General features: G+C 40.2%; 1 protein-coding gene across 3 annotated transcripts in view; it reads left to right on the top strand.

The window, feature by feature from the left end:
• The window catches only part of septin12 (septin 12), a 50,341-nt gene that overhangs the window by 2,908 nt on the left and 25,464 nt on the right, over positions 1-21,969 (top strand). Inside the window, exon 2 of one of the 3 annotated variants that reach the window (XM_061065225.1) lies at positions 7,588-9,144. In XM_061065225.1, coding sequence (XP_060921208.1) covers positions 7,588-9,144 — 1,557 coding nt within the window. Of the gene's footprint in view, positions 1-7,587; positions 9,145-19,623; positions 19,703-21,744; positions 21,794-21,969 lie in introns of those variants that run through there. The other 2 variants (XM_061065228.1, XM_061065226.1) reach the window with 2 other exon arrangements.

The raw sequence follows: 21,969 nt of genomic DNA, 5'->3' as shown, positions 1-21,969 counted from the left end.
AATGTTGATGAAGAAAAATGCAGGTATTTATAGCCTATTACTTCTGTGCCTGCACTCTGAACAATTTGGCAATAAAGGGGCCACGCTGACCTTCATCTCCTGTGGCTAATACGCGTACTATTGACAAGTACCTCATACAACCCCACTTTAAAAAACTATCCCTTTATATTAACTGTGCATTCATTTGCGTCTGCATTTCTTTACTCAACTCTGTTTCTATTGTGCGTCACATCTTGATGCAACCTAACACAAATGGTAAATGATTTGCTGTAATGCGTCTTCCATACCTAGCTCATTATCGGAGGTAAGTCTGCTATACTTTTAGATAAGAGAGGGCATTCACATCTTTTGTCTGCACTGCATATAATGTTTGCTAGGATAATTGTAAAAGCATCAGATTGTGGTTACTTCAAATTTCCAAAAGGTGATCCTATCACATGGGGGTGGCAGGAGTAGCAAGATGCTGTAGGGGGTTATGTTACAGCACGCAAGTGAAATTCCAGCATGCTTTGCAGCACTTTAAAAGCTGTGACCCTAATAGTACCCTCTGGGGCTGATAAATAAAGCCACTACAGCATTGCCAATTTAAAAGACTCCTTGAGGCTTCCTTAAAAGTATTCCCTTTAGGCTACATATAAAAATGGCCAATTTTACTTCATAATTTACTGTAACATGCTAACAGATTGGTACAAAGATCATTTTGATTCTTTGCATGAAAAGTGTACAGGAGGGGGATTTTTAAATGTTAAAATGACATTCAGTGTTTAAGTTACCCATACTTAGGGGCGTGGTTGTTTTGATTGACAAGTGTTTGCTTCTCCCTGTCTAGTTGATGTCAACACAACTAATTCCGTTACTCAACTTAACCCCTAAAGTTGACCCCTTAAGTTAACACCTTTTGGGCATTTTCGCGCAGATATTGGAAAAATATTATGTCTCGCTGTGCAATTTATAGAACTAACAGAGCATCCAAGAAGCCTGTGCTCAAGCTTCATGCAAGATGATACCAGATATATGCATGGATACAGTATTGCACTGATAATTTGACAAAGAATTTTGTCATTTTAAGATTAATGTCGCTCTGGGACATTGGAGAAGCTCATCATCAATTAGAAGTTAAAAGTAAGTTTTAAAAAATCTTGTGATTTACACTACAGCATTAACTTCTGTTCTGTAACACCTTGACAATCTAGTCAAGGTGAGGTCAGGCTCAAGTCTCTTCTCTGTGAATCAGAAGACAAAGTAGAGGGTGTGCAACTGATTGGAGGGACAGACAAGATTAGGGGCTTTAGTTGACAAGGGAGATTAGAGGAGGTCAGGGAGGCCAAGAACTGCCCCTCCCAGTCCTGTCATATCCTGGTACCACTCTGCAGCAGGGCGGAAACCCTACAAAGATCAGAGAGGGTCCCATGACTTATTGACCCAGTGACCACACACACATACACACAAAGCATGTTGTTTTTGGACATGACAAGTGGTACTCTATCCAAAGGAACCTCTCAAAGGTTTCCCTCTGACATTCCAACCTGCATTAACCCAGTGAAGCACAACAGCCTGAAAAACATCAGCCAGTCACTAGTTGGGTTATTCTGTTGCAAAGCACACATCAGAGTTTGGCCATGAATACAAAGTTAAGGCCCTGACACACCAAGCAGACGGCAAAGAACTGATGGCGACGAAGGCGGCCTGTGGCGTATGGATACTACAGCAGCATGCTCAGGGGGCTTTCCCGAACCTGTATCGAGACCTGGAGATAAATGAAACCTCCGAACAGCCAATCGGAGAGATTCCTCTCACCGACCGCTGACGTCGATTCAACATGTCGAATCAGCCAAAAAAAAGGCCGACGGAGGGTGACAGATAGCGTCATATCGCAAAAACTAGGTCGACGACCGCTCACCGACGGTCCAACTGGGACCGACGGCCAACGATCTCCTTGGTGTGTCAGGGCCTTTCTAGAGCTGTTCAGGTGGCTATAACATTTGCCAGTGGAACACTTCTTTCTCTCCTGATTTTCAACGTAATTAGCTTGAATTCTTTGCTGTGTTCTCACACTTCCCTTTCACACAAACACATAGGCCCACACATACGTAGATGAACTGAAACACACACACACACGGGTTGGTAGAGTCGTCGTCTCTCAACCGAAAGGTCGAAGGTCAAGGGTTCGATGCCCAGCTCCTGCGGCAACATGTCCGCTGTGTCCTTGGGCAAGACACTTGACCCCGAATTGCTCCATCTGCTTCGTCGGCGGTGGCGTATGAATGGGATTTGTTACTTCTGATGGTCTCACTACATCGCAACCACTGCCATCAGTGTATGAATGTGTAGGTGTGACCTGCAGTGTAAAAGCGCTTTGAGTAGTCAGAAGACTAGAAAAGCGCTACATAAACTCAAGTCCATTTGCAATTTACCATTTACACACACACAGATACAGCAGTACCAGCCTGTTTCTCAGGTTCTGTAGTCTCCAGTGGCAGTGTTTTTTGTGAAGATAAAAGTGTGCAAGAGCATGTCGACTTGATGTGAGAGCTTGTAAAAATCAAGGCTTGTTGAAAAACTGATTTGTGTAGTTCCAGAAAAGCCCCTTTCCCCTTCCTCTGCTCTGTTTGCCGTTTTGTGCATGTAGCACATGATAAAAGAGTAAACATGTCTTTAATGTAATCTAGGTTTACTCAGACAGCTGCTTCCCCCAAAGCTCTCATTCACCAGCTGAATTGTCAATGCCTTTGAATGGAATCTTTAGGACTCATTAGGATAGTTACTCATTCTCTTTTTTTACTCACATTTACTGAGCTCCAGGATTGTCAGCAGTCACTGTCACTGGGGCTGTCTGCAACTGCTGGGTTCTGCAGATGATGGAGGTCTGCAGCCATCAAGTTTAAATACTCAAGACCAGAGTATGGCAAGCCGTTAAGGAAATTAATATATTGAATGAAACTTTGAATATATTGAACGAAGTCTGAATATATGGAATGAAACTTTGAATTTATGGAATGAAACTTTGAATATATTGAATGAAACTTTGAATATATGGAATGAAACTTTGAATATATTGAATGAAACTTTGAATATATGGAATGAAACTTTGAATATATTGAATGAAACTTTGAATATATTGAACGAAGTCTGAATATATGGAATGAAACTTTGAATTTATGGAATGAAACTTTGAATATATTGAATGAAACTTTGAATATATGGAATGAAACTTTGAAAATATTGAACGAAGTCTGAATATATGGAATTGAAGCTGATTTCAATTCTCCAAATCCACCAGTTTCATTGTTGTCATCCAAAAGACACCCTGCTGAATATGCTGGTTTTGCAAAATGACATCAGCTGAAATATACCAATACTTTCTTGAACATCAAAACTTTTTTGAAAAGTTGCTGGTCGTACTCAAAATCATAATTTGGAATGTAGAAAGCTTCACCTTGAAGATCATAGTTCAATTATTGGAACACTTTTACTGCTTATGAGTAGTAATGCTCAACAAAACATTGCTGAGCGCACTTTGTGCATCCATCTTTAGAGATTTTTTTAGTCTCTTACTGAGATGGAAGCTGAAATAACACTACGGACTTCCATTCAATATATTCAGACTTAGTTCAATATATTAAAAGTTTCATTCAGTATATTAATTTCCTGAACGGCTTGCCATACCAGTGGTACTGCATAATATGATTGACTACCCAGTCCTGCACATTGGACCTGTACCTGCCAGCTTTGTTGTTGTTGTTGTTTTTTTGCCGGTTACTGCTCTGTTTTCCTCCTGCTCCTCGTCCTCATCACCATAACTGATTTTAAGCTGTCCCTCATTGCCTCCAAAAAGGACACAGGCCTTGACAGCTAAAAAAACATTATAGTAATTCTTAGTAACCCCATTTACACAGGACTGCTTTGTTATTTTTTTAAAACAGTAAGCACAATGTTAACAAACACAGTCAGATGTCACAGTATTACTGAAGATAGAAGACTGAAGTTATTAATAACTGACTGAATTCTCACAGTCATTGTGTATGAACTATAATGTTTAGTGATGTAAGACTAAATGACTTTTTGCAAAGGCCACTTAACCAATCACGTATAGTCTGCACTGTCAGGAACAGCCGCAGGTGTGTCATAATTCCTTCATAATTAATTTATTTTGGACTGATTTGTTAGGTTAGTAAATAGGCATATATGCGTTATGTATTTAAAAAAAAAAAAATCATTACTACATTTATGCTCAAAACTGGCCCGACCCTTTGGGGCCTGTTGCAACCGTACAGCTATGGGTTATCTACCCTTCTGTGTGTGTGTGTGTGTGTGTGTGTCTGTGTGTCTGTGTGTGTGTGTGTGTGTGTGTGTGTATTTGTGTGTTTGGGTTGGGAGGGTCTCGGCAGAGTTTGCTTAGGCTGCAAGTATGAACCTGCCCTACTTACAAAGATAAGGATTTCTGGTATCAGGTAATTGTCAAACACTAGGGAAATAATTGCTGTGACAGTCGTGCAACCCTGTCTCAGCTCTGTTACATGTGCAGTCGATGTTTGTTCGAAATGACAAACAAGTCTGAGAAGGGTTAATGTGTGTTCTTGTTCTAAAGTTAGTCAATGCTTGGAAGGGGAGGAGATGCAGTTGAAGCAGTCTTTTACAAAAAGCCATGAAAAAGGAAAACAGTACAAGGATAACAATTTCTCTGAGAGGATGTCATTGCTGTGTGCGTGTGTGCGTGTGTGCGTGTGTGTGTGTGTGTGTGTGTGTGAACAAAACAAGACAAAAAAACATTAGGGGAGATAGTTTTATCAAATTAGCAGCCACAAAGTAGTAGTGTTAATAGTTATGGTGATTATTGTTATGATGGTAGTGAGAAGTGTTTTGTAGTTGATTCACTAGTTGAGTTGAGAGCATTGGCTCACAGGTGGAGGTGTTCGTAAACGTAATGCCCCAAAGTAGAGGAGTCCAAGTTGCTTCAAAGTAATACGTTTGTTCTTGGAGTGAGGCTGAGAGCTTTTCCATTGATGTGTATTCTGACAGGATGTTTAACCAGTGCATCTTTCTTAATGCACCAAGTTAGCTCCTGAATGGTGGGATGTAGTTATGTGGACACTCGGCGAGGGGATTCTGAGTCTGGGCATGTCCACATTCAACCCCCCAGCCTTGTCTGCACATTCCATACAGGTGAAACTCTCTGACAGACTTGAGAGCATGTCTATTGACATGCGCGTGAACACACGTGTTAACACAGTCTTTTCAGGCACAAAACAGTGCAGACACTCTAATTCTCCCTCAGCCACAGTCACACACACAAATAAACACCTTAAAAGAACTTCCACTTAAGCACATCTGGAAGACACATTCCTTGCAGTCATTTCCAATGTTGTAACTCTGAAAATAACACAGGGCCTGGGGACCCACAGACACACACACACACACACACACACACACACACACACACAGATGTCTGCCCATCAACTCACTTCAACTGATGACTGAAATACATCAGACGGAGACAAGGGTCTATTAGGGTACAATAGATTCAAAGTTTCACTGCTAGTGCTTCCAGTGTTTTAGAGAAAGTTAGAACAGCACAGTGATATAGTAACAAATAAATGTTAGGGAAATTATGTGTAGGTTCTCTTATTAAAGTTTCCAATATTTGAGGTAAACCTTTCTTAAAAGAAGGGTTCAAATTTGATTTGAAAAAGAGTCTCTAAGACTTGATTAATACTAGGTGCATCTGCAAATGTCATTAGTGTGCGTCATCACATCATACAACTGTTTAATTATTATTTCGTTTTTTAATTGTATAGATATATTTTTTAAACATGACATGCTTAGTCCTTCAGTCCAGTTGGGGTGTATCAATCTGTCAATATGGAATCAATACTGATGTTAAAAACCTCTTGAAATGTAGAGATTTTTTCAAATACGAAGTAACTGTGTGACACTGAGAGTTTGAAATTACGATTAACATCCTACAAAAAGTCTTAAGGCATTATTGTCTTTGTTTCGTTTTATTGTGATTGTAGATTAATTGTGTCCATAAAGCCTTCCCACACCTATAGACACAGCTCTTCAGACTACTTTGGATATTAAGTTTTGGAGTGGTTAAGGTCACTGTTTTCTTCAAATTAACAACATAGAATCTTTGCGTACTCAATTAAGTCACATGTTCAATTTGGAAATATCCATAAAGCCCATTTATCTCTAGGCCAAACAAACCACTGCACTTGGTGAACGATTAAAAACATACCAGTTTTGACATGTAATTAGATCAACAAAACAAATTAGCTGAACTATAAAGATTTGAAACAAGTCCTCAAACCAGCGTCCTGATACTTTCCCTGCAGTAATGGTTTTGTCTCTGCTCTCTCATTGGTTCATTAGAACTGATCCAGTGTGCCTCAAGGGCCTGACAACCTCAGACATGTCTGAGCAAAGGGCTTCCAACTGTGATGTCTTGCCAAATTCTGAACCATTAGGGAAGAATGGCTTGGCAGCTAGCCGTGTGTGTGTGTGTGTGTGTGTGTGTGTGTGTGTGTGTGTGTGTGTGTGTGTGTGTGTGTGTGTGTGTGTGTGTGTGTGTGTGTGTGTGTGTGTGTGTGTGTGTGTGTGTGTGTGTGTGTGTGTGTGTGTGTGTGTGTGTGTGTGTGTGTGTGTGTGTGTGTGTGTGTGTGTGTGTGTGTGTGTGTGTGTGTGTGTGTGTGTGTGTGTGTGTGTGTGTGTGTGTGTGTGTGTGTGTGTGTGTGTGTGTGTGTGTGTGTGTGTGTGTGTGTGTGTGTGTGTGTGCGTGCGCGCAACAGAAGAAGGGACATTGTTTTCATGCATAGGCAAATGGCTTAGATTATTCACCCCAGAGATTCAATCTCAACCCTTGTCAAATAATAAAAATGCAGTATATGTTGTTACAATTCTTGAGTTGAAGTGTTAACACTGGTATGTTTACTCTGTTTGAAAGTAATGTATATTGCTCAAGTGAGCAATGGCAAACCATACAATTATATTTATTTTCCAATCAAATTTTCTTTTTGTTTAATGGATTATTGTCATCAGTTGTGATGTTAAATCAATTGTTATGTGTAAATGGTCGAATTGAAAAGCGACAAGATGGATCACCCTTTTTGGAGCACACACTTGTCCACAGCCTGGAGTTGTGGACACATTAATGTCCATCTCGCTGTAGAGACAGTATGTAGCTCTATTGGCTCTGGTCTTTATTGTTTTAAGTAGCAACAACTATATAACTATATTAACTAAACTTTTTGAATTTCATACAAGAAACATCAGCACAATTGGGCAAATTGTTAGCAATCCCAGCGAAATAACTGATGACCCGTTCCCATGTATATTTGATGACTCTCTTTGTTAAGACCAGAATGAAACAAAACCTGAAACCGAAATCTCTGGGGATGGGAGAGGCCACATTCTGCCAAATGTTCAGAAGAAGAATATTAGTTAGTCAGGGAGCATATGAATGTCATAATGGATTAACAATGGAACATTACAGATGTTCATCACTTGTATATCTGACTAAACAAATCCACTACCTTGTGGTTAAAAGAGACATTTTATTTACAACTCTTTGTTCTCTCTCCCCTACAGCACTGAAGAGATCCTTTGATGTTGAAGATGTGGACGCTATACCATCCTTTTCTACTGCTTGTCCTGTCTCCACCCCAGTTTCTCCTTCGTCCAGCCATTTGTTTCACAACCACGACAAGGTCAATAAGGAGCATGGAGGAGGAGGCCCATCTTCTTCATTAAATTGCACTGGCAACAACAGCCTGGGGTCTACAGCAAAACGCTCCAATAACAGCCTGAGTCCTAAACCTAGTCAAGTGTTTAAGTCGCGTACTGTAGGCAGCAGCCTATCCTTTAACCGAGGGACCATGTTTAAGCCAGCCATCCACAACAATGGCTCCTCTGTGGCCAGAGCTGCATCCTTCCAGAGTAGGTTAAACCCAAATGGTAACTTATTGTTCTCTGGAGCAGGTAGTGACAATGACAGCCTTCACAGCTCCACATCCAGCCTGGAGTACACTGGTGGCGGTGGGAATGCCTTCCCACCTTCTAAGCTTGGATCATATCCTAGTACTCCATCTCGGGGGGAGTACCAGCACACCCATCCACAGCTTCCACAGCAACACCTGGAGGAAGGTCTCAACTTGAGACGCAACCCCAACCTGAAGAAGTTCTCCTCCCATGGTAATGTGTTCCACTCTGAGATGGACTCAGTGCCAGGGGTTCTGCTGGATGTTCCAGAGCCCTGGGGTGTGAACCACGGCTCAATGCCCAGCCTCGAGCTTCAAACTTGTGATGGCGGTGGAGGAATGTTTAATATGCAGAGGGGTGGAGGTGGCACTATGATGTCTCCAGGGTTAAGGTATGCCAATTCAAATGCAAGCTGGAATGGTTGTCTTCATAATGCCACTATCTTTGGAGAGCAAGGAGCCAAAAACATCAGTCGGCAAGGGCACCAGATGCTAAAGCCGCCTGCGTCTAAGGTTACACGTCTTAACAAGTTTCCCTTGGATCTGGACAGCTTTGTAACCAGCTCCTCAACTTCTTCTCCCACCAAAGTTGAAGGAGGATACATGAGCCCCACCCTCCCGAAGCCTACTCTGAGCAGCATAGGAGGCCCCCAACACCCCACCAGCCCAAACTCCACCTCAGCTAGCTGTTCAGCATCTCTGAGCAGCCTGGACAGCTCCTCTGACAGCCCACCCCTTTCTGTCCACCATTCATTTGAGCCTTTTTACCCATGTTCTCCTACTCTCTCGCAAGGCTCCATACCTTCCCATGAGATGAGTTGCTCACTTGCGCCCCTTTCTACAGTTCAGAGCCCCCAGCTGGAGATTCTTTCAGAGCTCGACGTTATCCAGATGGTTTCAAACCTGCCTAGCCCTCACATCTCATCCAGCCCCTCCAGTCCCAAAGCCATTGAGTCTTTAGAAGATTGTGTAGGGTGTACCAGAGATAGTGTTGGCTCAATCTTACAGAGGATTGCTTCCTTCTCTCAGAATACTACAAATGACACTAAAGCAGTTGAGACCCAGCCTCCTACAGTCCAAAGCAACGAAGGGTTGTCATCTACATTTGGATGTCCTGCTGAGATTACTCCTGTACTTGCATGTAAATGGGAGAAGAAGGGCCAGGAAGGTAAGACTTTTGAAATATTGTATAGAAAGTTGTATTTGCAGTGTTTTTCAATAATTAAAAAAAAAAGTTATTGAATGTTTATTTGACTGTGCCAAACATGGGCTACTTAAAGCCCTCAGTTGTTAGTGATTTAGTTAGTTGTCACCTGTGTCAGTGAGAGTGTGTTTGGGGCTACTTGGATGTCTGGATTTATAGTCAGTATGAGTGTGTGTTTGTGTGTGTGTGTTTATGCTATATCTACTCAAAGTAGGGTTGTAAAAAGATTATTTTTTTTAGTAGCAATTATCGCTGAATTTAAATAGTTAATTTTTGTGAGTCAAATTATTAATTGTATGTTTTATTTCTTTTATTTTGTATTTCTGTACTGTTTTAAGCTAAGGGTACTTTACTTCTTGTTTTTAATTTGCTTTTAATTGTAAAGACATTTTAAATCTTAGATTATAACTTTAATTTAACAGTGGAAAAAGGAACTTGTTGCCGATCGGAAAGTAAATACAAATAGTTCTATTTTAGGTCTAGTTTAAACAGCACAGCTATTTTTGCCTTTACAATAGAGATTGTCACACATGATACTACTCAGCCAATCAAATGCTTGGAGGAACACATGGAGGAATCAGCGGGCGTCTCAGAAACAGAACGGGAGAAATTAGGCGAGTCAGGGAAGTAGGCATTGTGTGCTCTGAATTTAGAAAAGCAAAAAAATAAATGTTCATCAAGAATGGACAGACTCGGGGCATAGGTGGACGAGTGGTTGCCAGCTGAAGCTCATTTCTCTCACTAAACAAGATAGTGTGAGATTGGGACATAAGGGGATAAAGAGAAAAAAGCAGGTGTTTAATTGTTTATTATAAAATTAAAATTAAAATTACAAGTAGCAGCATATGGCTGCTACTTGTAATTTAACTTAAATTTAACTTAAGTAGTGCAAAGGGTATTGGTTCAAAAATATTCGCTTTGAACAAAAATTTGAAAAATTAAACTTCTCAGACAGGGACATTTTTATAGAAAGTACAAGCCTGCTTCATATAAAATCCTGGTATCCTTCTGCAGTGTTTTGTTTTAATTGGTTAGTTGTTTCATTTTGATCCTCCGAAAACTAAACATAATCAAGTTGTGTAAATGGTCTGACATTTTTCTACATTACAAAAATGTATCTTATATTTCTAAGCTATCTCCCAGGTCAGCTGGCTTTTGCTTCTTCTGGCAGCTAAGTGATTCTTAACATGCTTCGATAAATTTGAATTGATGAGTCCCCAAGATACTAAATGCATGCATGGTAACTTCAGAAAAACTATATACCTTTCTTTCATCCATTTTAGTTATTTGTAAATCTCTATCTGTAACAGGAACCTATATGTTCTGCCTTGTCCTAGTCCTTTATTTAGCCTCATCTGATGTCAGAATATGAAGTGGGAATTTTGAAAAGGAGACGCCTGTGGGGAATTTCCACTTGTCTTCTCAAATGTCATCAGGGAATTAGTCCAATACTTATGTGATAAAACGATGAGATAAACAATGGAGTTAGTTGGGATTTTTTTATGGTACATAGCTTGTTTCCTGCAAAAGCCTTAAGGCCCTGACACACCAGAAGCAGAAGGCAAAGAACTAGTGGCGACGAAGGCAGCCTCTGATGCCTTTTGTCTTGGCCAAAAAGTTGAACTAGACGGACTGCAAAGACTACAGCTGAGTAGTCAAGTGCATGCGTGAGAGGAAATAACTCTCCATGCCAGCAGGTGGCAGTAGTCCGTTGTTAAGATACAAGAAGACAATTTTCACACCCCTGCTGTGCACCACTCATGATAAAGGTAGCTTACTAATCAAGAATAATGTCTGATAAAAAGTTGAAAATTGCACTGACATTGTCAGCCCTTGTTCTTTTAGTGGAAAAAGAAAAGAAGAGGCGGAGGCAACAAATAAGGAGAAACCACATTTTTTTATGTACTTTCTCCGCACCTGGCACTGCTTCAGCCTACACCATGGCACGTGCACCATCAGCGGTGCAACAATCATGGTTGGGGCGCAGAAGCTGCTCAGTTATTGTACGAATTTCTTTATAAAGTTTTATTTATCTTTGAAAGGGAGGTTGTCTGTGCATGGCTCAAACCTCTGTCACAGGTTGTGTCTCTGTGCGCTGAATGTTTGCCCTTACGTAATGTGTGTGACAAAGTGGAGGCTGGGAGACCTATTAGGGTGGATGGCCCATTACGTTTTAACAAAAAGATGCACTGTAATGCTAATGATTTGATACTTTTCACCGTGGAAGAGTGTCTTTTCAGCATACTTAATGCATTTGTAGAAACTTTTATTTTCCGTTTGCAGTTTGCTTTCAAGGCGTGTGTCTGAAATTAAATGCAGCATACTGAATCTACTCTGTATAACAAGAAACCTGAAACCTGCAGTTTTATGAAAAAAAACATGCAGAACATGAATCTAATGCGTTCTTCCTGCTCGTCTGTTTCATATCGTTTCATATCAGCAAATTTATGTGCTGAATGTAGGCTGCCCACCTATCAGACGTTGGAAACCTTAACAGCATTTTTAAATGTCATTCTAAATTGGCCGACCAAACTTTTCTTCTACCTCAACTTTTGTTTGAGCGGGCAAGACCCATGTTTGGATGGACTGGACCCACCCTTACCCAAAGCTTCAGATGGCCACATTCTATTACATTATATTAAGTGTTTTTTATGGGTTTTAATTATTGCTTCTTTACAATGAGGGGACCTCTTTGTATTATTTTACTCCTAAAACGTACTGAATAGTGAACACCCACCCCACCTACCCTCATCCCCGTAGATTTCTTCATGGTTATACCTTCCACATATTTCCTCTGCCTTGAAAGACCTCTTATCTGTCCTTCTGCTTTACACACTACATCAATTCTGCATTCCTTTCTTTCTCTCATTCTTTCTACATATCATGTAAACTAAAGATTTATCTAAATGGAACCACTGTACAACAGCTACCAAAATATGTGGTGTCAAAACAGTCCTAACAGAACCATTTTTATAGATATTAACTTTTATCTACTTTAATAGTAATTCTTCTCTGTGATTTGATTTGTTCGTTTTCTGTTTCCTCCTACCTACTTCTATATATCCTTAGCAGTCATGTCCTGGCTTGTCGAAACTCCCTGACCCAATCCCTCTCTCTTTCAGATTCAAGCTTTAATGATAGTTATTTAAACAATAAATACCTCCCCGGTAGATGTTTAAGCACTCGTCTTCCTTTGCTTTTATCAACTCAGTAGGAGAAAGTTCATTTTGTATTCGGGTAAGTAGAGGTAATAAGGTAAGGGGCAGGACGATGTAGAAGGTGCTTTCTATTAATCTCATGCTAACAGCTTTGCTGCAACCATTTAGAGAAAAACTTCCAACAAACAAATAGACTATGCCTGTTATTTAAAAACAAAGTCATAATATGACATTGTCTCCATGTATAGTATTAGTGTGTTCCAGAAATGTTTGGTCCCTTTGAATGTTTATACATTGATTAGAAAAATTGCAGTTAACCCAATTTATTATTGGGCCAATGGCACGGTCTAACTTAAAGTATGGTAACAAAAGTCCCCCAAATTGCCTCTTTTTTTTGCAAGTTAGTCAGTTTTAGGGCATCTACCCTTCCATAAAAATGTGGTAATAATGCTTTGTATTTTGTCCCTGTATCTTGGAGGGGGTGCTAAGAGTTACACGTAACTACAAACATTTAGTCTAGATAGGACGTTCATTTTAATTATTGAAATTCGGCATGAGAGAAAATTGGTGAGTTATGTCATCTTTCTTTAGACACACAAATATATTTATTCTTAAGTATTTAAAATGGGAAACTACTGGGATATTAGAACGTGTGCATTCATTTTTACTTATAACGTTTAAAAATAATATTGAAGACTTAGTCCATTTAATTTTGTAACTAGAGACAAAACCAAACTGTTCAAGTATATGTGGAAGAGGGTTTTCATATCAGAATACAAGAGAAGGACATCATCAGCAAAAAGGGATATATAATGTTGGGTAGATCTAATTTTGATTGGTGTGATTTTCTGAGATACCCTATTGCTAAGACTCAAGAGATAAAAAATATATAACAAAGATGAGATTGGATCGCCTTGATGACTATGCATCGGGTTTTCATAAATTGTTTTGACCATGTTAATAGAATTTGCACCCAGACCCATGTGTTTCAACACACACCATAGAAAAGGCCATTCAGGGCGGTCTAAAGCTTTCTCTGTATCAGATACTATAGCAGACGATGACAGATTATCGAAAGCCTCAAGAATGTGTGATACACAGCTGAAAGACGCCTTTTGACAAATCCACTTTGAAATGGATGAATCAATTTAGGCATGTAGGTCTCCAGACGGGCCGAGAGTACCTACCTAGAAAATAATTGAACGTCTGCATTTAGTAACGATAGCGGATGGTAGCTAGCACATTTTGTTAACTCAGGGCTTTTTTCATGAATATTCACCTAATTGTTAAACATAAAGGTTATAAATGTGGATCTTGTCAATTTTCTTACATCGTTCCTTGCTGCTTGTTGATGCAGCGTTCTCACAGCCTTCACATGGGATGTAATGATAATTTTCATGATGATAATTCAGCCATGCTTTCTGGGGAGTCTTGTTCCACTGTGAACATAAGGTCTATTGTGGATCACATGAGAGAAACAGAGATACAGGAACACGTTATTTTATATTATTGCATGACTTCTCCTGTTTTTCTCCTGCTAATGCTTGTGTTTTAAGGGTCTAAGGGTTTTAAGTATTTATACTTTCAACTGTTCCTGCCACAGATGCACGGTCATGTTGTGAGAAACACTGATGGTCATAAACTGTAACAAGCTTGAATCAGGTAAACAACTGCTATACTGTGATAATTGCGATAATTGTACTTATAGATGAAAAGAAACAACCAATTGAATCCTTACATGATGGAACAACCTCCCTGCTGTTGTTGTTTCAGCTCGCTGGGGTGTCCTTCCCATCAGCTAATGTTAGATATATTTCCTGTCCAGTTGTTTGGATCAAGGCCCTTCAATGTGTTTCCTGCAAGAGATAAGATTATCTCACGCTGGCCATTCAGAGTTTTTATATTAGCCCTATTCAGACTGCTAGTTCAAGGTGCCATATGTATGTCACTGTGAAGTCTTGCCTATAATATGAATGTCACAGAGGTGTAATGAGGGGACAAAGTGATCCAACTTCTGTTTCGCCATCGGAGGTATTAACAGAGGTGTTACAGCAAAATGCTAATTTGCAACACCTGTCCACAGGATGCTTTTAGAAATTAACAGATAGAAATAAAGACAAATAAAAACGAGAAGAAAATGAAAACAGTTCAGTTATAAATACAGTGCAGTTCTGAATGCAACAGGGATAAAATACAGTTACAAAGAGAAGGCAGCAAAAACATACAACACACAGTGATCTCATGTACGTTTAGGTGTGGGAACAATGTTGTTTCTCCTTCAGCCATGATTTAATACCTTTGTTAAAAACATTCAAACTGTGTTGCATTTTCATTTCAGTGGGTAGACCATTCCAGTGATTAGCTCCAACAACAGAGAAGGATAATTGTCCAAATGAGTTTTTGGCCATTGGAATGCAACAGTTATCGCTTACTAAAGCGTGTGTGATGACTCGACTTGAATCCTGACGTCTTGTTACAAATTCATCAAACGGAGAAGGTAGCAGACCATGCAGACATTTGAACAGTAATTTGATATAGTAGAACCTTTAATCCAAAGCAAAAAACATCAGGATCTACAATAAAGAATATAAAAGAATATAACATTCCGCATCACTTTGAAAAAAACCCAGACTTATCCAGACTAAATTTCCAGAGGGATCGCAGGAGAGGGACGTTATATAGAGTTTGTCTGCAGCATATGAACAGAGATGTCCAACAGAGAGCCACAGCAGCGTCCCTGTGAGTGCCATTCCCTAACTCCAAGTACTTAAGAGAATGCATGCTGTCCGTTGTAGATAAATTGGTGGAAGAGGTGAAAATTAAAATCAGTGTGGAATCTGCTATTTAATCATACTCCTTTCTGACACACACTACTATTCACAGTGTTCAAATACTGACTACAGATGTTTTTTTAAATGGTGTTATATGAACTGAAAAAGGCAGACGTCATTGTAGTCGATGAATTCCCAGACAAATCTGACATGTCATTTGGAGAACATTATTCTTTTTTTGCACTTTGAAATTTTTGGGTGAGATGTGACTGCAATATTTATTGTGTTTTCAGTTAATGTTGTGACCTTTTTGTCACGTTTCTATGGTTAATGGTAAATGGACTTGAGCTTGTATAGCACTTTACTAGTCTAGACTACTCAAAGCACTTTTACACCACATGTCACACCTACCCATTCAAACCCATTCACACACTGATGGCAGTGGTTGCTATGTAGTGAGACCATCAGAAGTAACAAATCCCGTATATACGCATTCACACGCCTGATTGGACACAGGTGCTGACAGACAGTGCACAGGGGCGGAGCAGTTTTTGTTTTTAAGTAAATCAAGCTGTTCTTGAGAGTTCCAATCAGCATCAAAACCATCTTAAACATTGTCATCGTCTTCTTCAAAATAATCATTGTGATCAATATCATTCAGTGAGTAGGTGTTGATAAAAGGGTTTTAGATTTGTTTTAAAGGTGCTAAGGGACACTGCAGATTGAATGGAGTTTGGTAGTTCATTCCACCAACAGGGATTGATAGAGGAGAAGAGTCTCGTTAGAGACTTAAGGCCCTGTTGTATTGACGGATCAGATGCCTTTAATTGTCAGAGCGTCGTGGGTGGGAGGCAGTGTAGACCTGGATGAGAGAGTTTAGGTAAGGAGAAGCCGTTTTTGTAAGTATTTCCTTCAAGTGGTAAACATGGTGACATCAGCTGGGTATCGTCAGCATAGAAGTTGTATGAGAAGCCATGAGAACAGATTACTGGTGGTGTATATGGAGAAGAGTACCGAGAACTGACCCTTGAGGCACCCCTATGGAAAAACAATAATAATAATAATAATGCATTAGAATTTTATGGCGCTTTTCTAGGTACTCAAAGACGCTTCACAAAGAATTACAACAAAACAAAACAACAAAGAAATAATATAAAAGAAGGAGGATGAGAATAGAGTTTGTTAGTGGTTGTAGGCAATGTTGAAGCGATGAGTTTTTAGGGATTTCTTGACGGTAGTGAGTGAGGGGGAGTCTCTAACGCTTTTTGGGAGTGAGTTCCAGACGGTGGGAGCAGCAATGGAGAAGGCCCTGTCCCCCCATGACCGATTGTTGGTCCTGCAGGGGGGGGACAGGAGGTTGCGTCAGCAAACCTGAGAGTGCGGGTGGGAGTGTGCCGGTGGAGGAGCTCAGATAGGTAGGGGGAGCCAGTTTATGGAGGGCTTTATAGGTGAAGATGAGAAGTTTGAAGTGGATACACTGGGGGATGGGGAGCCAGTGGAGGTTATGAAGGACAGGGGTGATGTGGTCACGGTTGCAGGAGTGTGAGAGAAGACGAGCAGCAGAGTTCTTGATATATTGTAGTTGCTTCAGTGTTTTGATGATGAACCGTAATTGAGACAAATTGTGCGCGTTGGACACTTATCCCTAACAAGACATTCTAAAAGATCTCCCTTACAGGTTATCATTATCAGAAATGTCTCTCTGAAATTTGACAACAGCAATATTTTAGCTCACTTTTTTATTTACACAAAATCTATAACAAGTATATGTTTTTTGTTTTTTTGTCTGAGAGTATTCTTTACCTTTTTGCTTGGATCCATCAAAAATGTCAAAACAAAAATCAACAAAATGTGGAGGTGATGCTCGTTCTTGTACGGCCTATTTGAGAGAGGATGTCCTGCTGTTCAGGAACTAGACACCTGTGGCAATGGACTCCAGGGGTTCCTGGTAGACCCCTAGGAAAAGTTTGGCTCAAGATAATGTTACAACCAGTTCATCCATTTCTCCACATGTTCCTCCTTCAGCTTCAGTCTTGCTAGACTGTTCAAAGATGTTGATACCAAAAAGGCCTAGTCCACACGCAAAATTGAGGCTTTTCTGTGTGTTTTGGCCTTTCGTACACATGCAAACAGTTAATTTACAGGAAAAGAAACTGTTCTGTAAACAACCAACACAATTCATTGAATTCTTCATGCCTATATTCTGTAAAGGAGCGACTTCAATGCCTGAATTTCCCTCCCCAGGAATAAATAAAGTATTTATGATGCAGCTTAAGAATGTAACAATTCACTGAGTAGTACACTGTGGGAAGGCGGCACAGAAAAAATGAAACATGATGTTAAGCAATACAACATTTGTACAGCAGAGTGAGTATTATTACTCTATAAGCAACATCCACTCAGTAGATACTTCAGTTATCCTGGCTTTGGACATATTTCACACCCTGATATATTACCAGTAACGTTAACAGCGAGCTCTGTGAGCCGTCATGAACAGGTTGGTAACTAAAAACTCGTCCTTTAGAGATACATTAATGTTTCTGTAAATACTACGATTGAACCCTTTGTTGTTTTCCTAAGTCCACTCGGCAGACACTTCAGTAATCCTTACTATGGGGGCAGTCTACACACTGTACTATTACTGGTAACTGGAATGCTTGAGAAAAGTATGATCCAGGTGGATTTGGTGGGTGCAAACCCTGCTGAACTGCATGACATCCATGCTTAGAACTTCTACACCATTGACCCTGACGTGCACTGGATCAAAACATCCTCTTGATATAGATAACAGCACCTGAAGTGATTGGAGAAAAAAAGACATGCACCTATGTAAGTCCAATTTTGTGCACTACTTACACAGAGCACATGCGTGAATATGTGAATAAGTAAATATATAAATGTTTGCAGGTGTGGGACTTGAAATAATCAGATGTGATGTGCATGTGCTCGCATGTAAGTCTGTCTGTTAGTCAGGCTTTGTGTAATACACTGTGGTGTGTGTGTGTGTGTGTGTGTGTGTGTGTGTGTGTGTGTGTGTGTGTGTGTGTGTGTGTGTGTGTGTGTGTGTGTGTGTGTGTGTGTGTGTGTGTGTGTGTGTGTGTGTGTGTGTGTGTGTGTGTGTGTGTGTGTGTGTGTGTGTGTGTGTGTGTGTGTGTGTGTGTGTGTGTGTGTGTGTGTGTGTGTGTGTGTGTGTGTGTGTGTGTGTGTGTGTGTGTGTGTGTGTGGGTGTGTGGGTGTGTGTGTGTGTGTGTGTGTGTGTGTGTGTGTGTGTGTGTGTGTGTGTGTGTGTGTGTGTGTGTGTGGTTAATTTATGTTTTGGGTCCCAGGACCACATGCTACTTTGCTTAACTTCACATCATTTAGGAAACTGTAAACTTCAAATACCACCTTGAGCAAAGGTTAAGAGCCTGACTCATCTTTAATGGACATCTTAGTGTGGAAGTGAGTATTTTTGCATTCTTAAAAACACATGTTTGACTTCATGGAGGTTTGTGTGTTGTGACATGCTTTTCTTGTGACCGGCTTTTACCTTCCATGACTAATCTGCATTGAACGTCTTTCAGTTGTCATAAAACTGCACCTATTCACCAGATCACGCATTGAACCGAGCACTTTGACTGCTATTAAAGTAGAATGGTGGCGCTGTGTTTATTTGCATATGAAGCTGGACAGAGTGTTCCCAGGTGGCAGGAGATATATTTGGAGATGCGTTGTTTTGGCCAGGAGTGAACAATTGTGCTTAGAGCAATACTGTAATAGAGGTATTCAATCCCTCTCTTCCTCTCTCTGAACTGGCTTTACAGTTGTTGTACAGACACTCTTCACCTCTCTGATTGTACTCATTTTGATGTATATTACGAGTACTCTGCACAAGCATTTAGCAGCAGTACACTTGTTTTACACCACCTATCTGTAAAATCCCATACAGCCTGAAACCGTGGGGGGGGATCAAGGCTAATGGATCAACTGTGATCTGTTCAGGACTACTGTACACTATGTACTCAGCAGAAAGACAAAGTCATATATTATGTATAATTTAGTTAAAGGGAGCCTTATTTTTTCACCAGTTTGTGAAAACAATGACAGTTTAAAGGAGAGTAAAAATTGCAGTTAGATTCGTTTGTGTAAAAAAACAAGACTGCAATGTTCTTTCTCTGTGTATGCTTTTGCTAATTTGTAAAATAAAACAGATTTCTAGGCTTGTGAGTAAGATGTAATAAGATGTTTTGCTGCCCTCACATGGACAGACATTAATAGATGCCAGTCTGAAATCTGGAGAGACAACCTTTGCAGAAACTGCTTTCCATTCACAGCATCTTGTTGACAGCACTACAATACTGCCCTGTGCAGAGTACTACACGGTTATATAAACACTTTAAATTCTGATCATCTGTTTTAAATGAGTTCAAAAATCAAGCCGAAGATCTAACCAGCAGACAGTTTCCCGCACACGCCAGGAAGTGAAACATCCTCTGACACACACACACACTCTCACCCACCCACACACGCCTCTCCACATATACCAAGGTACAGATATTACTTTTTGGTCAGTTGAATATGTGTGTTAATGCTGACATTTGTGCTCGAAATAAGGTAAACAGCTCTTTCCTTCCTGTTCTTATTCTCTTAAACAGTTAACCGGAACAAAGCCCTTTGTTTTTATGAGGCAAATTCTTTTCACATGATTTTAACGCTGTATGTGGGCAGTTGTATAGTGTTGTTAATTGTATTGTATATATGGTGCATTTTTTCAGAATACTGAAACTTCAGGTCCAAACATGTGAAAATACATTTTTATGTTTTACAAATGTGTGTGGTTTGGCATATTAGTGCCAATACATGTTGACGACATCTCAATTCTAGTGCGAACTAAAAACTGTTCAATGCTTCTCATAAACTAGATAACTGACAACATGTTAAGTTGGCTGTGATTGTCGTCCACGGTGTATGATTGGACTTTTTTTTGTCGTTTTTTTAAGGCAAGTTTTGTGACGTAGCAGTGTTGTGCAAGTACTGGCTTAAAAAGCACTTGCTCAAAGTTCAGTCCACAAATAACAAAATAAGGGGCTGTGCACAGGGCATACACTTGTACGATAAACAAAGTTGTTCATGTTCATAGTTACTATTCTAAATGTAGCTTTTTATTGTCCAAAAAAGGGAACTACTTCATGTTAATTTCTTCATTATTCTAGCTGCACAGAGCTACTCTTTTTCATTAGACCCATCATTGTAGTCATCATTCACTCGTAAGTTTTACCCAAATTACATTATATAAACGTTTTATTGGTTTTACATATATCACCAGGGAGAGCTAGAGAGACAGGATGAGTCAGAGAAGGAGGAAGAGAGAGGGAGTCAGAGAGGAAGACAGAAAATGAGAGGGAGATCCTACAAGAATAAATGTTGCCTGTGACCTGACCTTTTTTTTAATTATTAACATAATGTACATACGACCTACGTGATTTATGAAACTTTTTTTAATATAACGTTTCACAGGGACTCCAATAATGAGTTAAAGAGCTTTGCAAAGCAACTTCATTCACTGAATAACTGTCTCGGACAAACATTTGTGAAAACATGTTTAGTCTCATCGCAGACTATAAGATTGGGCCTTTACTTCTGCTTCGTCATCAGGAGCATTTATTTAACGACGGGTTGATATTTGGGCAATGCAGAAAATGCTAGCCTTCAGACTACTCAAAACCCTTTTTAGACAGCGGGTCACACTTACCCATTCACGGATTGCAGAAGCTAAAGTGTCCATCAGTAATAACTGATCTGTTCACACACATTAACACTCTGCTGACGCAGCAAAGGGAGCAATTTGGGGTTCAGTGTGTTGCCCATGGACACCTCGTCATGTGGCTGTAGGAGCTGGGGATTGAACCAACCTTGAACTGGAAGGTTGGGAGATAATTTACTTTTCCAGTGAGCCACCCCAGTCTTCCTCTTCCTCAGTGCAATCTTACCCTATCTCTACTTCATTGCTAACAGAGGTTTTGCATTTTAAATTCTTATTTTAAATGTATAACTGGTTGTTTGAGATAGAGAGGGGAAGAGAAGACAGCTTTCTTGCTTTTCGTCGCCCAAACTCTTGCCCATTTCCTTGCCCTGGTCATTGCAAACTGCCTCCTTGTCCTTAAGACTCTTTTGGCGCCAGCCTCCCTAACTGAGGTTCTCTGTGGGCTCATGGTCGTGCTTGAGCACCAGGTCCGTCTTACAGCTACTGTAATCAAGATCAAACCCTTGTCTCGAAGGTTCCAGATGGTTAGTGGGGACAGCCAGCTGCTATGGACCCCTCCTCCTGTCTCCAACTGTGGCAACTATTAACATCAGCCTTACGTACAGTATATTAGAACTAATATAAATATGAAATCCAATAGAGCTGCTCAACTTCAACCTCTATAATAAACGTTATTAGTTATTAGTGTAACGATGTTTCATCATCGTTACAGCTGTTCATGTTCAGACGTATTAGACTGATCAGTCTATTATCAGACTTAGCAGTTACTGCTAAGACTACACATACTTTTGCGATTATCCCTGGCATTTTAGCCATAAATCTATCCTGTTCATTGTTGTTGTTTGTCATCTGTTTGTCCTTATCCACCCCCTCCTTCTCCCTGCATCTCCCTCTATCCCACTTTCCAAGCCCAACACAGTTTCGGCAGATGGCTGTTCAACGTGAGTCTGTCTGCCTCTTGTAAAGGGTCCTATAACATTTGTTATGAATTTGTGTTATTCAGATAAAGACTGATTGATTGATGGATGGATGGATGGATGGATGGGTGGGTGGGTGGGTTGGTTGATTGATTGATTGAAAGCCGATGGTGATCTCTGGGCCCTTTGTGAAAGACCTC

Source organism: Labrus mixtus, chromosome 20 (genome assembly GCF_963584025.1).
Source record: "Labrus mixtus chromosome 20, fLabMix1.1, whole genome shotgun sequence".
Taxonomy (NCBI): Eukaryota; Metazoa; Chordata; class Actinopteri; order Labriformes; family Labridae; genus Labrus; species Labrus mixtus.
Note: the sequence above shows the minus strand (reverse complement) of the source record. Positions and strands in the feature narration are given on the sequence as shown.